Here is a 21,694-nt window from a genome sequence, read left to right as displayed (position 1 = left end):
ATATTACGAGACTGCCATTCCATGATTTATGGTGGACACTATGGAGGTGAGAAGATGGCAGCTCGTATTCTGCAAGCAGGTTTTTTCTGGCCTACTTTGTTCAAGGATGCTCATCAGTTTGTTTTAAGGTGTGATCGTTGCCAAAGAGTGGGAAATTTGTCAAGGAAGGATGAGATGCCATTAAATGTGATGCTTGAAGTCGAGGTCTTTGATGTGTGGGGAATCGATTTCATGGGGCCTTTTATCGTGTCTTGCAATAATCAGTACATCTTGCTGGCAGTCGATTATGTCTCAAAATGGGTCGAAGTTAAAGCTTTACCGACAAATGATGCAAAGGCAGTGCTAAATTTTCTTCATAAGCAAATTTTCACAAGGTTTGGAACACCTCGGGTAATCATAAGTGATGAAGGATCGCATTTTTGCAACCGTAAGTTCACTTCTATGATGCAGCGTTATAATGTGAATCATCGAGTAGCTACTGCCTATCATCCGCAAACAAATGGTCAAGCGGAAGTGTCTAACAGAGAGATAAAATGTATTCTAGAGAAGGTTGTTTGTCCGTCAAGGAAGGATTGGTCTTTAAAGCTCGATGAAGCTGTTTGGGCTTACAGAACAGCATACAAAACTCCACTTGGGATGTCACCGTTTCAGTTGGTGTACGGTAAGGGATGTCATCTACCGGCGGAGCTTGAGCATAAGGCCTACTGGGCATTGAAGAAATTGAACCTGGATTTAGATGCAGCTGGTAAGAAAAGAATGCTTCAGCTTAATGAACTTGATGAATTTCGACTTCAAGCGTACGAGAATAACAAAATGTATAAGGAAAAGGTGAAGAGGTGGCACGATAGGAAGCTACATCCTAAGTTATTTGTGCCAGGGCAACAAGTTCTTTTATTCAACTCTCGGCTCCGACTTTTTCCTGGGAAGTTGAAATCAAGGTGGTCTAGACCTTTTATTGTCAAAACTGTGTTTCAACATGGAGCGGTGGAAATTTTTGAGAATGATTCGGACCAAGCATTCAAGATTAACGGTCAGCGGTTGAAGCACTACTATGGGGACATGGCAAACCGAGAGGTGGTTAGTGCCATTTTGTTGACTACTTGAGAAAGGTACGGAACGTCAAGCTAATGACGAAAAAGAAGCGCTGCGTGGGAGGCAACCCATGAATTTTTGTTACAGGAACCCTTAGAAGTTAATAACCTATCCAAAAACACAAAAAAATCAGAAAACAGGGGCTGAAATTTTTTTTTTCCAGAGACCCTCTGCGCGCCCGCGCAGCTATGCTGAGCGGCCGCGCAGGGGTCGAGTTCCAGAAAATTTTTTACAGTTCAGAAAAAAAAAACAAACAAAAACACAAAAAATAGTTTTAGCCCATAAACCCACGAATTGTTCCCACTACCCCATCATTTTATCCCTTAATTCCCAAACCCTAATCTAATCCACACCCTATATATACATAAACCTATCCTACATATCTCCCACAAAACTTCCTACACTTAAACCCTCTCACAAACATCAAAAATCAGTTCTTACACACTTTTATTCACGAATCAATGGCACCCAAGAGAGCACGCACTATTGACAGCAGCAGCACAGTTCCTACTGCTGATTCATCGAGGGGTACTGCTGCAAGGCCTCGGTTAACTGACAGAGCTGCGGAGGAGGAGTACACTAGGCTGTTGGGGAAGCTGATTCTGAAGGAGAGGGGGTTTTTACCATCAGGGAGGGATGGTGAGTTGTTGCTCATGATTGCAAAGAAGGGGTGGATAGCTTTTTGTGAGTCACCCGAAGCAGTACCGATGAGCGTTGTTCGCGAGTTCTACGCGAACGCGAAGGCTGAAAAGAATGGGTTTTCTTTAGTCCGTGGGCTGACGGTTGATTATCATCCTGCGGCGATTCGCCGTGTGATTGGACAGCGAGAGAGGAAGCCCGAGGAGGAGAACTGGAATGAAAAGACTGCTGAGGATTTTGACTTGGATTTGATTTGTGCGACTCTCTATCGACCGGGCACAGTTTGGACCCGCAGTCCAGGCAATAATGAGTATCGTCACTTTCCGGAGATCGCCATGAACAGGTATGCCCGTGCATGGAATGCATTTATATGTGCTAATATTTTGCCTTCTTCACATGCACACGAGGTCACAGTTGAGAGAGCACAGTTGTTGTGGGGAATTCTGCATGATGAGTACTATGTGGACCTTGGTGAGTTTATCTACCAAGGAATTCTGAAGTTTTTGAGGGGAGCAAAGCATATGAACATCCCTTATGCATCCACGGTTACGAAGCTATGCCGAGCAGTGGGAGTGAACTGGCTGGCTCATGAGCAGTTGCAGTTGCCAGCAGCTCCGATTGATTCTGGCACTCTGAATGGGATGCAGGAGTGGACCGGTGGTGAGCCTAAGGAGCATGGGCTGGGTTATCGTCTTCCAGGAGGGTGTCCAGCACGAGGTGCTACTATGGCTAGGCCAGGGCGTGGTGAGGCTGGTTCTTTGAGAGCTCAGGAGGGTGCTGGGATGGGTGATGCCCAGTATAGGAGGCTTTCACGGCGGATGGATGCCATGTATGAGACGCAGAGCAGGTTTGCTCAGGAGCTCACCCTTGCGTTAGGGACTGCTTTTCGAGGCCTTGGAGCTGATATCCAGTGGCCAGTTTTTGGTGAGGACTCTGCATACCCACCGCCTGATACTCCACCCACTGAGGGTGATGATGATGATGACTCCGAGTAGGTATACCCTGTGTTCCTTTCTACTACTTTCACTGAGGACAGTGAAGATTTTTAGTTTGGGGGTGGTAGTTAAGGAATATTGTGTGTGTCATTTAGTTGCATATTCATGATAGTTTAGTTCATATAGTTGCATAATTTATGCCATTTAGTTTTTTTTTATGAATGTCATGTAGCTCATGCATTTACCATGATCCCTTTTGCAATAAGTTATCGACTGAATTGTGATATTGATGCGAGTGTAGTGATAGCAGTAAAGTGATATTAAGTTGTGTAGGTTGATATGCATGCTAGAAACAATTGTAAGTCCACTAAGTCTTAAAGAATGCGTAAGGGCTAGATTGTTGTTATGATTTGGTTATTTTCAAGGTCAATCTACTTATTATGCTTAGAATTCGATTATAGGTTCTTAGTGATAAAGACATGAAAAAAGAAAAAAATTTGGAGAAAAAAATATGGAAGTTGTTGCTAGTTGTGGCTAGGCGTCAAATGGTTAGTAGCCGGCTCGCATATATTGCGAGTAGTCTAGGGTTGAGCAAGATGGAGCGAAACGCACTTGCTCAGAAGTTATCAAAAAAAAAAAAAAAACTTTTTTTTGCATAATTGATCAAGAGTGGGCTCTTTGGTATTCGAGTTATTAAGTTCTTAGGGGACTTTGTGCCTAGTGACCTAAGGCTTTTAGAGTCTGGGATCCGCTAACCTAACGCTCGTTACATGGATACCATTGTATAAGTCTTTTGTGGACCTCACTCATTGCACGGTCAAATAAGCATTTGAGTTGTAAATAAAAAGCACGATTCCGTAGTAAGCTCCAGAGTTCTTGTAGTGTTGTATATCATTTTGTGCCTAGAATTTTTATTCTTTGTATAATCGTAGGATTGCCTTGAGGATAGTCTAGTCATAGTAATTGGTCTAGTTCTGAAGCATATCTGTTAAGCATTTGCACACACCACGTTTCTGGCTGTATGTCCGTTTGCATGAGTTTATTGATCTTTAGTTGTCTAACTGCATTCGTTGAGATGTGACAATTTGGTTGGTTAATTGTAGTAAGGGGGATCGTTGCATTTTCATATAGATTGCATTCATGCATATTTTTATTTGTTTTTGAGTCTGTGACGCTTGAGGACAAGCATTGATTTAAGTTTGGGGGTGTGATAAGTGGCATTTTATACCACTTGGAACGTCTTAAAATGGCTTAAATTGGTGTCTTGAAATCAAGTATTTTGTGTATTTGATGCGTTTTTCTAGTGTTTATGTATTTCAGGGTATTAGTTGCATTTCGGGGGAGGAATCATCAAGAATAAGCCTTGGCATGTGTTCACCGTTGCGAGAGGAAAGGAATGGGCAGATTACGGCGAAGAAATGGAGCAAACCTGGATTTTTTCCAGTAGAGGCCTGCGCGCCCGCGCAACAATGCTGAGCGGCCGCGCAGCAACCTGCGCGCCCGCGCAGCTATGCTGAGCGGCCGCGCAGGGTCGGGGAAAAAGATAAATTATTTTAGACTTCTACTTCTGTTTGGCTTCCAACTTCTATGTAATCTGAGTTTTATGGGACTATTATATAGGTAGATTTGAGACGGTTTCACAGAGAGTAAGAAGGGGATTATGTTTTAGATTGTGTTTTACGTAAGAAGCGAAGGAGATAAGGAAGAAGACCGATTTAGCACACCGCAACGAAGAGGAAGCATATTTTCTTGTGATTCTTGTTTCGTTGTAACGTTGGATGCTAGTTTTCTTGCTTTGACTTATTTACTCTTGTGACGTACTCTGTTTTAATATAATTAGTTTAGTTATTATTTTCTTGTGTTTGTTTGTCATGATTTCATATGAACCCATGATGGCGATAAGTTCTATTATGGGCTAATCGTGATCATGGGGTTGCAACGGATTTATTATGGAATTCTTTAGTTAATTGTTTAATACTTTAGTGTGTGATGATTGCATGATATCTAGTATTGGTTGTGCGTATTCGTCTTATGTGCGTCGCGAACATATAAGATAGGGTGTTAATCTCTTGTGAAGCGACGGTGGATCTAGAAAAGGAGATTGTGATAAGAGAAAGATCTGCCACAGAGATTCCTAGATCAAGGACTAGATCTCAAACTACTACTGATCCCAAAGACAAGGGAAAAGGAAAAGTTGGGGAGATAGTCAAGAAATAGAAGATGAAGATTCCTTAAATTCTGATAGATCCTGTGTGCAAGATGGTTCAAGTATTTGATGATGCTGCTGTTGAAGATGAAACAGTTGAAACTCTCAAGAGAAAGAGGATGACAGAAGAATCTAAGACAACCTCTGACATAGCTCAAGTTGTTCAGAGTGAAGAAGTTCAGAACTTAATAAATCCTGAAGATATTTCAGAACAGCAAGCTACAGATGAAACTGCAAATCCTGACCAATTCATCAAGACATCAACCTCTGACACTGCTCAAGTTGACATAGACAACTTAACATTAGAAGACAAGAAGAAGCTGCTATGGAATAAGTCTATTCCAGTTCAGCCTAAGACAAATCAGATGTTGAATCAACTTGCAGCATTTGGGGTAAAAGCCAAGCAAGCTAGAGACACTTCTGGATTAGGTTCTGACAGAGAGAAATTCCAGACTGGGATAAAAGTTGATATTAGAGATCTATTCACATTGACTGACAAGCCTTTTGAAGAGATCACACATAAGCACCTTGACAAAGTGTTTTCTGCTCAAGTAGTGATGGATACTCATGATGATTATGAAGAAAAAGAGAAATTGATCTTATTTCTGATTGATGGCAGAACTTATAGATTATCTGAATCTAATGTACTGAAGAAATCTGTCAAAGAGCTCCAATATATTCATTATCTACTGGAGGTAAATTCTGATGTTACCAGGAAATGCTCAGAATATATTCTGAAGAAAATAAGAGATTTACTCAGAATTTCTGGTGCAAGAATGACAGAGTATACTCCAATGATGACTGAGGATGATGGAAGAGAAATTCCTATGAGGAAGAATTCTGCTAAGGTAGAAGTAATTCTGAAAGGAAGATACTTATGCTATAATGAAGATTTTACACATCCAAGGGTATTCAGACTGGGAGATGGACTTGAAAGAAATCCAATTTCTGCGCTCAGAGATGCAATATATCAGATTGGTGATACTGAAGATGAAGAACTACAACAAGTCAAAGCTCAGTTACTTGAAGTTAAAAGAAAAGCAGAGACCAAGCTGGTATCAGACTTTGTAAGGAATCATTATGGATTCAGGCTGATTCGGTGAATTTGGTAAAAGCTGCATGAACTGTAAGTTGTATTTAGTTGTGCATATAAACTCTCATTGCATTTTTACTTAAATGTTTTTGACATCATCAAATCTATAAACTTGTATATTTTTATAATTTACAAGTTGGGGGAGATTGTTAGATATATTTATGATGTCATGTTTAATCTGATTTGTTTAGTTTCAGAACTTACTATCAGAACTTAACTGGAAATCAGAACTTACTGAAGACAGGAAGTTATCAGAACTTAAGCCATCAGGACTTACATCAGAACTTAAGTGCGGATACACTTCAAGGATGAAAAGTGACTGATTTACAGGAGATGATCTGGATTAAATAAAAGAAGATATGCTTGGAGAGTTGTACAACTAAAGGACTACAGTAGATAATCTCTGATTGATGTATTTTAGGAAACAGAACATATCATATCAATTAGGAAATATCTTGTAATTGTGTAGTATATAAACACAGATTATGGTTTACACTATATGTGTTATCATTCACGAGAATATTATTCATTGTAACCCTAGAAGCTCTTAGTGATATCATACATCACTGGGAGAGTAGATTAAACCTACCGTAATAGAGTTTGATATATTGAATAAACTTGTTTTCTGTTACATACTTGTGTTTATAATCGAATTGATTGTAGATACTATATTCAACCCGCTTCTATAGTATCATTGAGGCCTAACAGAATATTAAATACTTGATCTAGTTTAGTAAGAGCTGTAACAGAAGGATGACCCATTCTTGCATGCCAAAGAGTAATTTGGTGATTAGCAATATAGAGGGCAACAGTGAAATTAGTGGGAGAAGCAACATGATTATATTTGTACATGCCACTTTCAAAATTACTAATCTCAGTTTTCCTCTTCTGGTGAAGGTCCTGTAAAGTACAAGTAAGTTTGGAAAAAGGGACAAAACAATTATTATTGTCAGTGAGTTTGGGTATATAGATGATATTACAATGAAATTTAGGTATACAAAGCACCTGAGTTAAGAGAATATTATTTGGCAAATCAATGATACCAATATGAGTAATACTAGCAGATGTACTATCGTATATTTTAAAAGAGATGGTAGAGGTGTGAGATTTTCCAATAAGTTAAAATGACAGGTGACATGGCCAGTGACGCTAAAATCCAAGATCCTATTATGATCAAGTGTAGTATAAAGTGAAGTTTGTTGGAGTACCTTGAACATATGATGCGATATTATCAATAAGAGGTGAAGAAGCTTAAAGTTTAGCATTCCAAAGAGACATAGCCTTAATACTTGACTAAATCATAGCATCCAGTTGATGACATTGAGCCTCAGTAAATATGCAGCAGAGCAAGTATCTTCACTACTAGACTTAGCAGAGAGAGATGTAGAAGAAGTAGTCACTTCAGCAGCTTCCCTGATAGTAGATTGAGCACCGGGTCTCGGTTTAGGCTTAAGTTGATCATACAGGCGGTGCCAATCAGGGTAATCGTGTAGCCAAAAACACTTACCACGGATATGACCAGAGGAATGACAAAAAATAAAATATACAGAGTCATTTGGAACAGATTTCTTGCCAAGAGTAAATGAGGTAGAAGCATGACGTTGCTTATCACCAGTAAATCTAACATTCATATCAATATTATCAATAGTTTGACACTGACATGTACAATCTCTTTATACCTCTTCTCTTGCAGTAATAAAGAATAAGCCTGACTAAGTGTTGATATAAGTGTCATCATAGGTAATTGACCCCATATAGCAGTAAGTTGATCCCTCTAAGCCCCATAAGAAATTGGCTTAACTTTTGGATCCGTTCATAATTGACTAGTTTAAGATCATGATGACAAACACAATTACTGTAGACACAAGAACGTTTAGGAATTGGTGAGAAATTGTCAATTTCATTAATAAGAGCACGAAAATGAGTGAAATAGGTAATAACACTCAATGAACCTTGAGAAAGAGATAGAAGATCCTTCTTTAACTGAAAGAGGCCAGGTACGTTAATTCGAGAAAAACAAATAACTAGATCATCCCAAATACTTTTAGCAGTTGAGAAATACACCACAATACTATGTATTTCAGGTGTAATGGAGTTTAATAACCGCGACCACATCATTACATCGATTTCACATAATATACATAATGCTACCAGTAACAACAAGTTTAGAAAGAGTACCGTCAATTAGACCTAGCTTGAGTTTAGTAGATAATGCTAATTTTACAAAACGACTCTATTGTTGATGGTCCTGTTCAGTAAGCAATTCAGTGACAAGTGATATAACTGGATTGTCTCCATTTCGCAGAAAAGAATGATGATTTGAGATAATTTTAATGAAGAAGATGTTTACGCCACGTGGGACGAGTTCAAGGATGAAAATACAGGTATAGTAGTAGATATATATATCGACAACGTCGAAACAGTAACAGAGGAATATGAAAATCACATCGTAAAGATTAAACCCTACATCATGAATTGAGCACAATTGAATTTGATATCATGACAAAATGTATAGAATTGTATAAATTTAAGTAATTATAATTATAGATATCTTGAAGAAGATGACAAACAAACGTGTTATTATATTATTATTAAAGAATGATGATAAAATCGCAAATTTGTAACTAAGTATTATATTTGAATTGCCGGTAATAGTGATTGACTTCTGACTCACAAGTTTATTGATATAGTATAACATTAACACATTCAATACGAAAAAAATAGAAAAAATTTAAATTTTTTTTCGCACCGTGAAATGTTGTAAGTTTTGAAGTGCAAAGCTCAGATAAATTTTCTTTTTTTGACGAAAAACAAATTTATCTAAAGTTTGCATTTTACGGTGCAACCATTCGATAACTAATGAAACAAAAAAGAAAAGAAAAAGAAAGACACCAGTGCGAGAAATTCCATGAAAGACTGGCGATAATAACAAAGTGCAGCTAGCTACTTCCAGTAGGCCAACTATCTTCCACCCTCGTCTTCTCCGCCACCATAAACACACACCTATACACACAACCAACACCACTTATATATACATACAATTACCTCAATCAACACCTTCTTCATCCTGTATCTATACATTCCCCAAACTCCTTCAATTCATCAACAATGTCTTCCTCATTACTTCTCCAAACCACTATCACGCCCTCCCTTTCATTCTCTTCTTCAATCTCTTCGTCAATTAAGTACCGCTCAGTTTTCAACCCGACCCGAAATGCGCGTCGGATCGCCCCAATTCAGGCCAAAATCAGGGAAATCTTCATGCCGGCGCTCAGTTCTACCATGACTGAAGGAAAGATTGTGTCTTGGATCAAATCGGAGGGAGATTTGTTGTCCAAAGGCGAATCGGTTGTTGTTGTTGAGTCCGATAAGGCCGATATGGATGTCGAAACGTTTTACGATGGCATTTTAGCTGCAATTGTTGTTGCTGAAGGTGAAACTGCGCCTGTTGGAGCTCCGATTGGGCTTTTAGCTGAATCAGAAGCTGAAATTGAGGAAGCCAAAGCTAAAGCAAAAAATTCCGGAATTCCGGCGACTTCTCCGGCGCCGGCAAGTTCTCCGGCTCCGGAGCCGGAAGTTAGTTCTCCGGCTCCGGCGGTGGCGGCTGCTCCGGCGGTGGCGGCTGCTCCGGCGGTGGCGGATGGACCGAGGAAAATTGTGTTGACACCGTTTGCTAAGAAGTTAGCGAAGCAGCATAAGGTGGATGTGAATAGTGTGGTAGGGAGTGGACCGTTTGGGAGGATTACGCCAGGAGATATTGAGGCCGCGGCTGGAATTGTTTCGAAAAGTGCGAGTGTTGCGGCTCCGGTTGCGAGTCCTGTGGCTGCTGTTGCTGAGCCGGTGAAAGCGGTTAAGAGTAGTTTTGTGGAAATTCCGGGGTCTACTGTGGTGCCGTTTACGACTATGCAAGCTGCTGTGTCGAAAAATATGGTGGAGAGTATGAGTGTGCCGACTTTTAGGGTTGGGTATCCGGTGTCGACTGATGCACTTGATGTGCTCTATGAGAAGGTACATTGTTGTTTAATGTCTTGAATTTTGATGCATTGTGTTTGTAGTCTGTTCAGCTTTATTATTCTCTGAATATTGCTAATCATGAACCTAATTTGCAAGTTGAACATACAGTAATTATTGGGATCACTAATCAGTTAAATTATTAATCTTGTTTTAGTATTTAATTTAGTTATTGTAATGTATCTAGTAATTTTATTACTAATAATTTAGGCATATACTAATGAAATCTGAATAATTGAATTGGTAGAGAACATTGTAGTGATTTATTCGAATTAATCAGTTGAATCGGGGATTTTTAGAACATTGGGTACATTGGGTGTTACTGAATAGTAGCGTATGTCCTCAGGTTAAACCGAAGGGTGTTACCATGACCGCTTTGTTGGCTAAAGCGGCTGCAATGGCTTTGGCTCAGCATCCGGTTGTGAATTCTAGTTGTAAAGATGGTAAGACTTTTACATACAACAGTAGCATAAACATTGCAGTTGCTGTGGCAATCAATGGTGGGTTGATCACTCCTGTTCTTCCGGACGCTGATAAGGTAATGCAGTTTATCATCTTCAAGACGTTGTAGGGTTTTATTTGGGTGCACTATGTTAATTGTTTGTTTCCGTTGGGCGGTTTAGCTGGACCTTTATCTATTATCTCAAAAATGGAAGGAGCTTGTGGAGAAAGCCCGAGCAAAGACCCTTCAGCCCCACGAGTATAATTCAGGTATAGTTGACTACTAGTCTAGTGCCTTAGATTTGGATATTTGTACATTTATCTTCTTGATTTTCTCCTCTGATCTGTATTAACTTTGTGTTATACTGGTTCTGGGTACAGGAACATTTACCCTGTCCAACTTGGGCATGTTTGGAGTTGACCGGTTTGACGCTATCCTTCCTCCCGGCCAGGTTAGCATCTAGATTTTAGTCTTCACTTGGTCTGTCATAATATTCTATTCAAATACAGCTAGCTATATAATAAAAATATTGAATGGCTTGCAGGGGGCTATCATGGCTGTTGGAGCATCTAAGCCTACTGTTGTGGCTGACAAAGATGGATTTTTCAGTGTTAAAAACAAAATGCTGGTGAGTCATCGTCTAAGGCTACTGTTATTTTGTTTTTGTTTTGTTTGCAAATTCCTACTATACTTCTTAACTTTTCTTAAAAAGATTTTAATGTTTGCAATGAATTCGTCTATTTGGCTGTGTGCTTATGAACTTTATTGATGTGAGTTAACTGCATATATTGAATTATAGAAACTAATAACTAGGCATGGAAACCTGTCTAAGCTCTTGTAAACATATAATCATCATTTTTTAATCATAATTAATGTTGGAATTATTAATTCACTTAAGCTCAGTATTCCGATATATAGCATTGCTTACTGGAAATATCAGTATTATAACTTTCTCAATATGCAATCTATCTTCGTGCATTGGCATTTTCTCCACATAAATATTAGTTTCTTTTTTGTGGAGCATCAGCCTGTCTTTATACATTTAGGATAATTTTGGTGTTTGCTAACAAATATGCTTGATACTATGATTAAAACTACTGTCTAGTTTACAACATTTTTAGATTGCCAATGCTTCATAATTTGGTGTTGCCTAGATCAGAATTGCTTTATATGTTGTGAAAGCGTATATCATATGGATACACCAAAATCTGACAATAAATATCATTGTACTAAGAAAAGTGATTATGACTTCGATAATCTAGCGATCTAGGTAGCACAACTAGTTTTTAAGTCTCCAATATTCTTATATATGGGCCTAGCTGTTCAGGCAGGTACGTCAGCAAACTGAGAAAAGAATTTCTCATAAAAAAATTTCACTGCATAAAATATGCATCTTGAAGATATTATCCAGTCAAAAAGACTAGAGAAAGAAAATTGCAGAGACTTTTCGTTTTTGTTTTGATATTTACTTAGATGTAGGATGAAGGAAATAAACAAAGAAAAGGATCTGCAAATAATCTAGCAAAGAATAAAACGGAGAAGCAATTATAGGATTTGTAACTTTTGTTTGTATTTTATTGCAAGTGGGCCGTAAATTATCTGCCTACATCTTTTGTTGTGAGTAATGATTTAATGCTTTCCAGATTTTAATTTAGACCAGTCTTTTGAAACTATGTTCGATATTGATTGTTTCCTGGTCTGCTCCAGTCATTAGAGAGAATCATAGAACACACTTAAGAATTGACTTGCATGTGACTACATTCTGATGTAGAATTTCGGTACTAGGTTGTTTATCACGAGTAAAATTTGTTAGGGACTGGCAGTGGCGGACACAGAAAAAATAAATTCAGGAGGGTCCAATTATTTAAAGTAATTAAAAGATAAATATATAAATTATATTTTTACATAATAATCAGTTTATTATCCGCTTAATGGTCCTAGTAATCTTATATTACAAGTGTATAAGAAACCGCACTTCTATACTATATTATAATAGACGAAACATCAAAAGTTTGGTAGTCGGTCGGTCGGTACTCACTAAAATTACTTAATTACCCTGGTCGGTACTCACTAAAATTACTTAATTACCCTTAATTGATATTGCTGCTTTTACTTAATTATCCTTATTTTAATTCGAATAAAAAATATTGTATTTGCCCGAAATTTCAACAAGTAATTACAGAAAATTTTATGCGAGCTTGAGAGAGAGAGAGAGCGCTCTTACTTCAAAGCTTTGGAGCCTAACCTATAATTCATTTTATCCTTTCTAATCTTAGCTGAAAACATATTTGCCAATTGCCATGACAAACTAATGAAGTTTGTAATTTACTTAAAAGGAGAGTATAATTAAATATATCTTTTTTTGTTAGATTGATATGCAATTAATTTATACTATTTTTACAATATTATAATAATCAAAATAATTATTCTCACTTAATAAATTATCTACTTCAACTAAAACATTACTTTTTTTGTTCAATCCCAAAATAAACACCTCACTTCCTAAAAATATCACGAGCAGTAAATAATAATCTAATATATCTATCGATTTATTTATCTATCCATCAATATATACTAAATTATCTATTTATACTTATACTATATTATAATAGATAAATATTAAAAGTTTGGTAGTCGGTCGATCGATACTTGATGAAATTACTTAATTATTGGAATTTGATGAAATTACTTAATTATGCTTGCTTAATTATTTATGTATTGTTTACTTAATTTATATTAAAATATATTCTAATCGATGTTAAAATTTATTATGACAAATCACTATTTTCTATTTTCAAGCGTACATGGGCAAGGCTAATAAGTGGTATTCACAAGGTCCATATTAAAGAGCAAACGGCTAGCTATTACGGGGTATGATGAATGATGATTATTTATCTATACTATATACTATTATATAACAAAGAAACATTTTTGGTATCGATTTTTTGATATACACCGATTTTACAAAATAATCTTTAAAATTTTATAAGATTATTCAAATAATAATAATAAATTAAAAGCAATAGTCTTATATTTTATAAGCACCGACCTGTCTCTCAGCTATATATCGCTATAAATGTGGGTTCTCTCTCAAATTAGACAACTCTTTCTGTTCAACAAGTACATCAATTCGGAATCTATATTCAAATTTTTATGGTTTTGGGACAAACTTTTATCAGTTGATAAGATTTGGTAGTCGATCCGTCTAACTATATTATAATAGAAAAAATATTAAAAATTTGATAGTTGGTCGGTATTTGATAAAATTACATAATTGCCCTCATTTAGTTAATTTATTATTTTTACAGAATTATCTTATATAATATTATCGTTAAAAATTATAACCCTGAAACAAAGTTATATAAAACCATATACGGTAGGTAAGTAGATGACAATGTTTGAGTAGATATATACGGTGTTCGAGATAAAACAAAATAATAAATACTGATGACGATATCAAAATAGTTTACTATTGAATCGGGATAAAAATATTTACTAAAAGATATTTCGTTGGTCGATATAATGACATCGGGTTAAAAAAAATTTACTTAAACTTTTAACAACTATAATTAATACGATTTAAAATAAATATAATAAATATTTAAAACAACCGTGCATTGCACGAGTTTTAGGCTAGTAAATTTTAATTTTCTAAAATTTGAATAACATCAATCATAAATGCTATATTTACTCTAATAATATTATACAAGTTTTAGTCATTTGGGTTCAGAGTTCGGACTATAAGATATTGAGTTCCAAAGGCCAAGTTCCAAGCTAATGCAGAGTATAAAGCTTTATCAGATAAGCATCCGCAGTGAAACAATCAAACAGCGTCAAACCTCCCAAGGTGACAACTGCAAGTATATATATGAAATATGATCAAACTGCAGCAGTTACAGAATATCAGGAAACACTTAACGAGATAAGTAGTATGATATATACAGTAAAATTTCAACAATCCAGCCTAACAATTAATTCAAGGAAGCCATACATATATATACATGGCCTTGCCGGCACCGGGGGGGGGGACCCCCTGACCCCCCTGACCCCTCCAGGTCCGCCTCTGGTGCCTGGTAGGTAAAGCTCGTATACTACAAAGATTTAAGTCAAAAGTTGTATCATGTGGAATGGCTACATTGACTTGCTGTGTCAAATTAAATAAATTTCCAGTCAAATACTGGCTTGCTTCTTCTGGTTTGTGTCTCCTTGCACCTGATGGTAACTTTGCCATATATTTGTATTGCAAATGGTTCCACTAAGACCATTTGCTTATGAGACCGGATAGCAGCATTAGTTTGCAAAATCATTTTTCGATGTCGTACATCGAGATCTTTACTTTGAATATTTTCTAAATCTTCCTCATATTGTATCAGACTGTTGTTTATGTTGGCTGACTAGTTGTTGACCTTTAGAAATGCTTAAAACCTTATTTTTTTTTCTTTCTTTGTTTATTTGAGGAAATTTGTGCATGTTCTGAAGCCACATTTAAGTTTAGGAGAATGAATTTTTTAAATTACATGTAGTACATAAATGTATTTATTTGCTTTAGTTGACAAAAGAACATGCAGATGCCCAGAATTCCCTGGATAATGAACTTGAACAAATTAATTCCTAATATAGTATGAGTTACTCTTTTGTGATTGATTGTATTCTGGATATCCTCGATATAATATGGAAGACTTGAGTTTTCAGATTGTATAATGAGATTCGCGAACTTATAGACGATCTCAGTGAATCTAAGAGTTACCTTCTTGCTCAGTTCTGGATGTTGCTTGGTCCACTTTTGTTATTGTAAACAAACTTTTGTTTGATTTTGTGCCCTTTTACAACTTGGAAGCTCATATACTGACCTGATTGTAAATCTCGTGTAGGTGAATGTTACTGCGGATCACAGAGTCATCTATGGTGCTGATTTGGCTGCATTCCTCCAAACCTTTGCAAAGATTATTGAGAACCCGGATAGCCTGACATTGTAGATGTATCAAGTGGTTAGGAGACGGTCATACAGTTACAATCTAATTGAGGGTACCCTGTCTAAACCTTGTGAGCGACAGTTGCAGTCACAGTCTTTACCAACTTTTTTCTCTTCATCATTTACAAATTTTCTTCTTATTTTTCTCCCCTAGATTCTAGCCTGTTAGAGTATGTTAGCATTGAGCAGATTTTGAAAGAGGGCAATAAGGATTTGCTATTTGTATACTATATTTTGAGGAATTTGAAGTTTGTAACCATGTGTTTTTGCTGACAAGCTCTCACTGCATTGCCGTACTTGCTATACTCAAGTCCTGCTCTGTGCTCATTTCAGTCTTTGTTATTCTCAAGTTGTGGTCTGCTATTTTCGCCATTAGGAGTTCAGAACAAAGCATGTTTTCCCCGCAACTAAATTTTAGTACATGCACATTTGAAGCACAACCCAGAATCAATTTGACTGCTAATTAGATAATCACACGAGAAATGCTAGAGATTGTAAAACCTTTTTAAAAATTGTCCTCAAATGAATACAGGGCCTCTCTATCTCTAATTGCTAAAATCAGTTACACCTTGCAACATATGTTATTGTCTAAAATTAATTTATGAACCGTCTCAAATTAATTTCAAAAGAATTTAATCATTAACATTATAAATTTCGGAAATTTAAACTAATTTGTTGATATACCGATTTGTGATTTATCGGGTTATTTTTAAAAAGTTGAATAATTTATCAGCATTTTGGTAAATCGGTCAAAAATATTGATTGATTTATCGATAAAGGTATTTTAAAAAAAAAGATTTAATTTTTTTATGAGTTTTTTTTTAATAAATTTGGAGAGAGTCGCCGAGTCGGTAAGGTACTACACCCCGCTTTCACCAAAACAAACAATCCATGAGGATACACTAACGTTCACAGACATGCAGACACGAGCTTTACATTTCATATTAGGCTTCTTTTACACATCTTGGCCTGTTGCCTTCACTGCATGTAACATGTACATACTCATTCAATCAAACATGAATCTATCAATCAAAATTCTTTCTTCCTTATACTAATTATAACGGTCTTTCGACAGTTCACGAAATCCCCGATCTGATAATGCCACTACATAATTTCGATAGCAAAAATTGAGATTACAACAGAGTTCAAATTCAACAAGGAAACAACTTTGAAGCATGACCATCATTTTGTGGCCAGCTTGCGATGATATGCAAACTTTAGAAGCGCACTAACAGGTTGTCTCACCAGAACCATGATTCATCAGTAAGCTTTCAAACAAGAGGCTTTGAGTCTACCCAAAATGTGGACCTGTAGAACAGTACAGGTTGTTTTCATCGGAACAATAACGAGCACTAAACTCAAATGATAAGACTCATGCATTATGTTTCAGACACTTGTGACTCAAATCTCCATATATGATTTAAATGGTCCATGTCTAAAATCTAACCTAACCTTCAGTCTCCATGTGATCCAGGTCCCTCTGTTAGCTAGCTAGCTAGCTTACCCCCACTGGTGCACTTCATTGCTTGTTTCATACGTCCTCAAGCTTCGAATTGAACTCTTTACTCAGATGAAAACAACCTTTTTTGGCCGGAACTTTTGCCATTATATATTCCGATGACTTAATCCCGATTTCTGGGTTATATTTATTTTGTTACAATATACAGTTTACCAATAAGAAAGAATATATACTTTATAAATAACTGAACGCATAAATTTCAGAAAATTGAAAACAGGTTATAAAAACTAAAAAACTAGGAGCACTAACTCACCCCTAACATAACCGATTCTGAATATGTATACTTTTTGATTAAAAATGCAAAATAAAGTTTTTTTTTTTGCTAATTAAAAAAAAATGCACATTAAAGTTATGCAGTTGGTTTTCTAAGTAAATTTTTTAAGAATCACAAAGAAACTAATTAGGATAAGTTTGCATGGGTTTAGATCTGGAATCCCAGTGACGACATTGCGAACGTCACTCCGGTCAGGACCAGCAACTCTGCTTCTGTGTACAGATTTGCTGATTTGCATGTAAGTCGGTGTAATGTCAGCACTCTTACAAGTTCAAAGCCCCTTATCTCTAATTCACATTGTTGTATGATTGCATCATGAATTCATATGCATTAGGTAACTAATTACATAAACTATAGTATAAGTTTATAAAAAATGTGTATCAGCAAGATTTATTTATAAGAAGTTGCTCATTACAATATCGCTTAAGATATCAATCAAGCACGTATGTTTTGGCCATGTATCTGTGATTGTATTGTATGTGTATATCTGGGATATATCACCGACTTACAACATGCGGTTGTAATATTTGTAATAGAACCCATACTTGCCGAAATATAAGGTTAAAAGGTCAGGGCAGTCTTCTTGGTTGTCACCAGGCGTTCAGTTCATTGACACATATCAGGCATTCCAATAATACAACCCTACTGCTGGTAGGCTGTACTTCAAATTCATCTAGATATTCCAAATATTTTCGTAAGAATTAATATTATCATCATATATTTGATAAAAGAGGTGCACACAGAAGAAGTAGAACATGATAATAACAAAAAGGTGTTGTAACAAATTTTGTCTGTATAACGTCGTACACCCTTTATTTTTTAGACTCTGACTCTACTTTAAAAACAAACTTAACTACTCGCTGCCCCCTTGCTTATCCTCCAATAATTCCTATGCTACTACTATCTTCATAGCCATACAAAAGTTACCAATAAAATCAACCTATTATATATATCTTCTAATAGTATAAGTTACTGCATGTAAAAATGGTGGTAAAACTGTTTTTGCTGCATGCTCCCCTTCAGCTTATAAATAGGTAGAGGGAGTTGCGGTACCATAGATTTGTATCATCACTACACATAAGCTGAAACACCGCTAATTAGAAAAAGATGGTAAATATGGAAAGGAAAGACAGCCATGTTAAGAATAAGAGGCCAAAGGGTGGAATGATCACCATGCCTTTCATCTTTGGTAAGCCTTCATATACCCATATATACTTGCTTATTTTTGCTAGAACATCAATTCAACTGTATAAGGTATCTTGATGAATTTGATCTAGAGAACATGTTTGTTAAGCCTACTGTATTTAGATCCCTGTGTTTGTGTTATGTATTATGTAATATTGATATAGGGTACTATGAAATGTGGTGCAGCAAATGAAATATGCGAGAAGTTGGCGGTGGTAGGGTTCGGGGCAAACATGATAAGTTACTTGACGCTGCAGCTAAATTTGCCACTAACAAAAGCTGCCAATACTCTTACCAACTTCAGTGGAACTGCTAGCTTGACTCCTTTGCTCGGTGCTTTCATCTCGGATGCTTATGCCGGACGCTTCTGGACTATCACTATTGCTTCTATCATTTATCAAATTGTACTTACTTTCTCTTCTTTTTCTACATACAACTAATTACACATATACTATCAGCGATTTAGTGCCATGTAGTTTTACTGTGCTTAATTTTCATTAATTACATCACGCTTAGTAGTCCATCGTCCTATCTCCATTGGCAGTAGAGGTCAGGGTTTGAGGGTTCGAGGTCTGTGTGAGTTTATGTTGAAGAAGATGTCATAACTAGTAATTATAATTGACATAGACAAAAAATTAGTATATGTGATATATTATAGTTTTGGAAGGATTATGACCAACACTTCTGTGGATTTTCATGATTAATACTTAGTTATGTTTTTGCTACAAATTTTGGCAGGGAATGATATGTTTAACTATATCAGCAGTTCTACCAAAGTTAAGACCTCCACCATGCAAAGGCGACAATCAAGTGTGCCAGGAAGCCAATTCTGAACAATTAGCAATCCTTTATGTATCATTACTATTAACCGCAATAGGATCAGGGGGAATCCGACCATGTGTGGTAGCATTTGGGGCAGATCAGTTTGACGAAAAGGATCCGAAACAAGCAACTGCTACGTGGAAATTCTTCAACTGGTATTATTTTTGCATGGGAATATCTATGCTGGTAGCTGTGACAGTGGTTGTTTATATACAAGATAATATTGGATGGGGCTGGGGACTTGGAATTCCAACTGTAGCCATGGGACTCTCGATTATTGCCTTCTTTGTTGGATATCCACTTTATCGAAATTTGGATCCAGCTGGTAGCCCGTTTACACGTTTGGTTCAAGTATTAGTTGCTGCATTTCGAAAGAGAAATCTGCCCATGGTTTCTGATCCTAAGCTACTTTATGAGAATCACGATCTCGACGCCCCTATTTCTGTGGCTGGAATGCTTCTTCACTCTAAACATATGAAGTAAGCGCTCTCAAACTCTCTGTGGCATACACTATTTCGTTGAAGATATATCAATATATCATGCATTCATCTACTAAAACCTCGAGTTTTGGAAAGAGACGATCATTTAAAGATTTATGAGAGATCTTTATTCTTTATGTTAACATCTTAAACTTTTAGGGAAGCTGGTCATTTAAAAACACGTAGGTTAATTATACTTCTGAAAACATGATATATACCAATTCATGTTTTGATATGAGTGCAGGTTTTTGGACAAAGCTGCCATTGTAACTGCAGAGGATGGTATAAAATCCTCATCAACTCCAAATTTGTGGAGACTAAACACGGTACACAGAGTTGAAGAACTAAAGTCAGTAATTAGAATGGGACCTATTTGGGCAGCTGGAATCCTTCTAATCACAGCATATGCTCAACAAGGAACATTTTCACTCCAACAAGCCAAAACTATGGACAGACACCTCACAAAATCCTTCGAAATCCCGGCCGGCTCCATGTCTGTTTTCACCTTAACATCCATGCTCACTACAATTGTCTTCTACGACCGCATTTTTGTCCCTTTAACACGTAAACTCACAGGCAGTGAGCGCGGCATTTCCTTCCTAACTCGCATGGGAATTGGCTTTAGTATATCAGTACTAGCAACCTTTGTTGCTGGTTTTGTGGAAATAAAACGAAAACAAGTGGCCTCAAAGTCTGGACTTCTCGACAAGCCTCATGCCATTATCCCCATATCTGTCTTCTGGCTAATACCGCAGTATTGCCTTCATGGAGTGGCTGAAGCCTTCATGTCGATTGGACATCTTGAATTTTTCTATGACCAGTCACCGGAGAGCATGAGGAGCACAGCTATGGCATTGTTTTGGATGGCTATTTCAGTTGGCAATTATATAAGTACCCTCTTGGTTTCAATGGTACACAAGTTTAGTGAGAAGCCTGATGGATCAAATTGGCTTCCCAACAATAATTTAAACAAGGGGAAATTGGAGTATTTTTACTGGCTAATCACATTGCTTCAAGTTTGTAATCTCATATACTATCTCTTCTGTGCAAAATTGTACACTTTTAAACCAATTCAGGTCCACAGTACAACCCAAGATTCTGTGGGGGAACGTGAAGATGTCGAACTTAAGACTCATGTTTAGTTCTGGTGTGCAGTGAACTGTGAACCGCAATAAGACAGCGCAGATAGAGAAAGCATGTATTTATTCCTTTAACATCATATATAGGTGTTTTATTAAGAAGCCTAAAGATTTAAAGTTCTTATATATTGTATCCTCGCATTAATGTAATTGAAAATGTAAGTTGTAAGTTTAACATTACTCATCTTTTTGTGTTTTTTGTGGTGTATGCAAGAGACGCGTGCATGTGTAATACACGTGTGCAAGGTAGAAATTTTGCAAGCTTAAGGATTCCTATGGTATATTTAAGGATGGAGTTAAAATATTCTTGGACTTACTCTAATTCTTCTAAATAACGAATAAGATATGGAGTAATGTTAGAGTTATAAAAAAATATTATAAAAATTTATCACAAAATGACATGGTATTGGTGATATTACATAATAAAAAAATTTCAATTGGTGATAATAATATAAATGCAGGGGTGTACATTTATATTTAGCTAACATGTGACATGTGTCATTTATTACTATTTTAGTAATTTATTTTGTAACTTTAGGATACTGCCGCACTTGCTAATTCTTCTAAATAACAAAATAAGATACCGAGTAGAAGCACAAAAAATATTACAAAAAATTATCATAAAATGACATGACATGAGGGATATGACACAATGGAATAATTCAATTGATGATGATATTTTATTAATTAATATTGTACCTCTAATATTTTTCTAAGACAGGTGGTACGTCTGTTTGAAGTTAAAAGTCAGATGCACACTACCACCATTTATTCCGACACGTGCTAAAGAAATAAGTAGTACATCAATATGGCCTACGAAATCTTTGGCCTACGGCCATACAATTTCGTTTTGAGAGGCTTTATCTAGGGGCAAACATGCCACGCC

General features: G+C 36.5%; 2 protein-coding genes across 2 annotated transcripts; both read left to right on the top strand.

The window, feature by feature from the left end:
• Positions 1-8,824: 8,824 nt before the first annotated feature.
• Positions 8,825-15,666, top strand: LOC141724955 (dihydrolipoyllysine-residue acetyltransferase component 4 of pyruvate dehydrogenase complex, chloroplastic). Its single transcript, XM_074527278.1, has 6 exons — positions 8,825-9,973; positions 10,323-10,514; positions 10,600-10,687; positions 10,799-10,869; positions 10,963-11,046; positions 15,290-15,666. Exons 1-6 carry the CDS (start codon positions 9,074-9,076, stop codon positions 15,392-15,394), a joined length of 1,440 nt encoding a protein of 479 aa, XP_074383379.1. The 5' UTR covers positions 8,825-9,073; the 3' UTR covers positions 15,395-15,666.
• Positions 15,667-18,147: 2,481 nt separating this feature from the next.
• On the top strand, positions 18,148-21,112 carry LOC141724954 (protein NRT1/ PTR FAMILY 3.1-like). Its single transcript, XM_074527277.1, has 4 exons — positions 18,148-18,372; positions 18,555-18,772; positions 19,107-19,669; positions 19,914-21,112. Exons 1-4 carry the CDS (start codon positions 18,291-18,293, stop codon positions 20,809-20,811), a joined length of 1,761 nt encoding a protein of 586 aa, XP_074383378.1. The 5' UTR covers positions 18,148-18,290; the 3' UTR covers positions 20,812-21,112.
• Positions 21,113-21,694: the final 582 nt, after the last annotated feature.

The sequence above is a fragment of the Apium graveolens genome, chromosome 5 (assembly GCF_009905375.1).
Source record: "Apium graveolens cultivar Ventura chromosome 5, ASM990537v1, whole genome shotgun sequence".
NCBI classification, from domain to species: Eukaryota; Viridiplantae; Streptophyta; class Magnoliopsida; order Apiales; family Apiaceae; genus Apium; species Apium graveolens.
Note: the sequence above shows the minus strand (reverse complement) of the source record. Positions and strands in the feature narration are given on the sequence as shown.

Bases quoted from the DNA above. Each gene is read 5' to 3' on its own strand.
- LOC141724955 (XM_074527278.1), top strand. From the start codon at position 9,074: ATGTCTTCCTCATTACTTCTCCAAACCACTATCACGCCCTCCCTTTCA. The intron at 10,515-10,599 runs GTAATGCAGTTT...TGGGCGGTTTAG, and splicing joins TTCTTCCGGACGCTGATAAG to CTGGACCTTTATCTATTATC. The intron at 11,047-15,289 runs GTGAGTCATCGT...AATCTCGTGTAG, and splicing joins GTGTTAAAAACAAAATGCTG to GTGAATGTTACTGCGGATCA.
- LOC141724954 (XM_074527277.1), top strand. From the start codon at position 18,291: ATGGTAAATATGGAAAGGAAAGACAGCCATGTTAAGAATAAGAGGCCA. The intron at 18,373-18,554 runs GTAAGCCTTCAT...AATGTGGTGCAG, and splicing joins CACCATGCCTTTCATCTTTG to CAAATGAAATATGCGAGAAG. The intron at 19,670-19,913 runs GTAAGCGCTCTC...ATATGAGTGCAG, and splicing joins CTTCACTCTAAACATATGAA to GTTTTTGGACAAAGCTGCCA.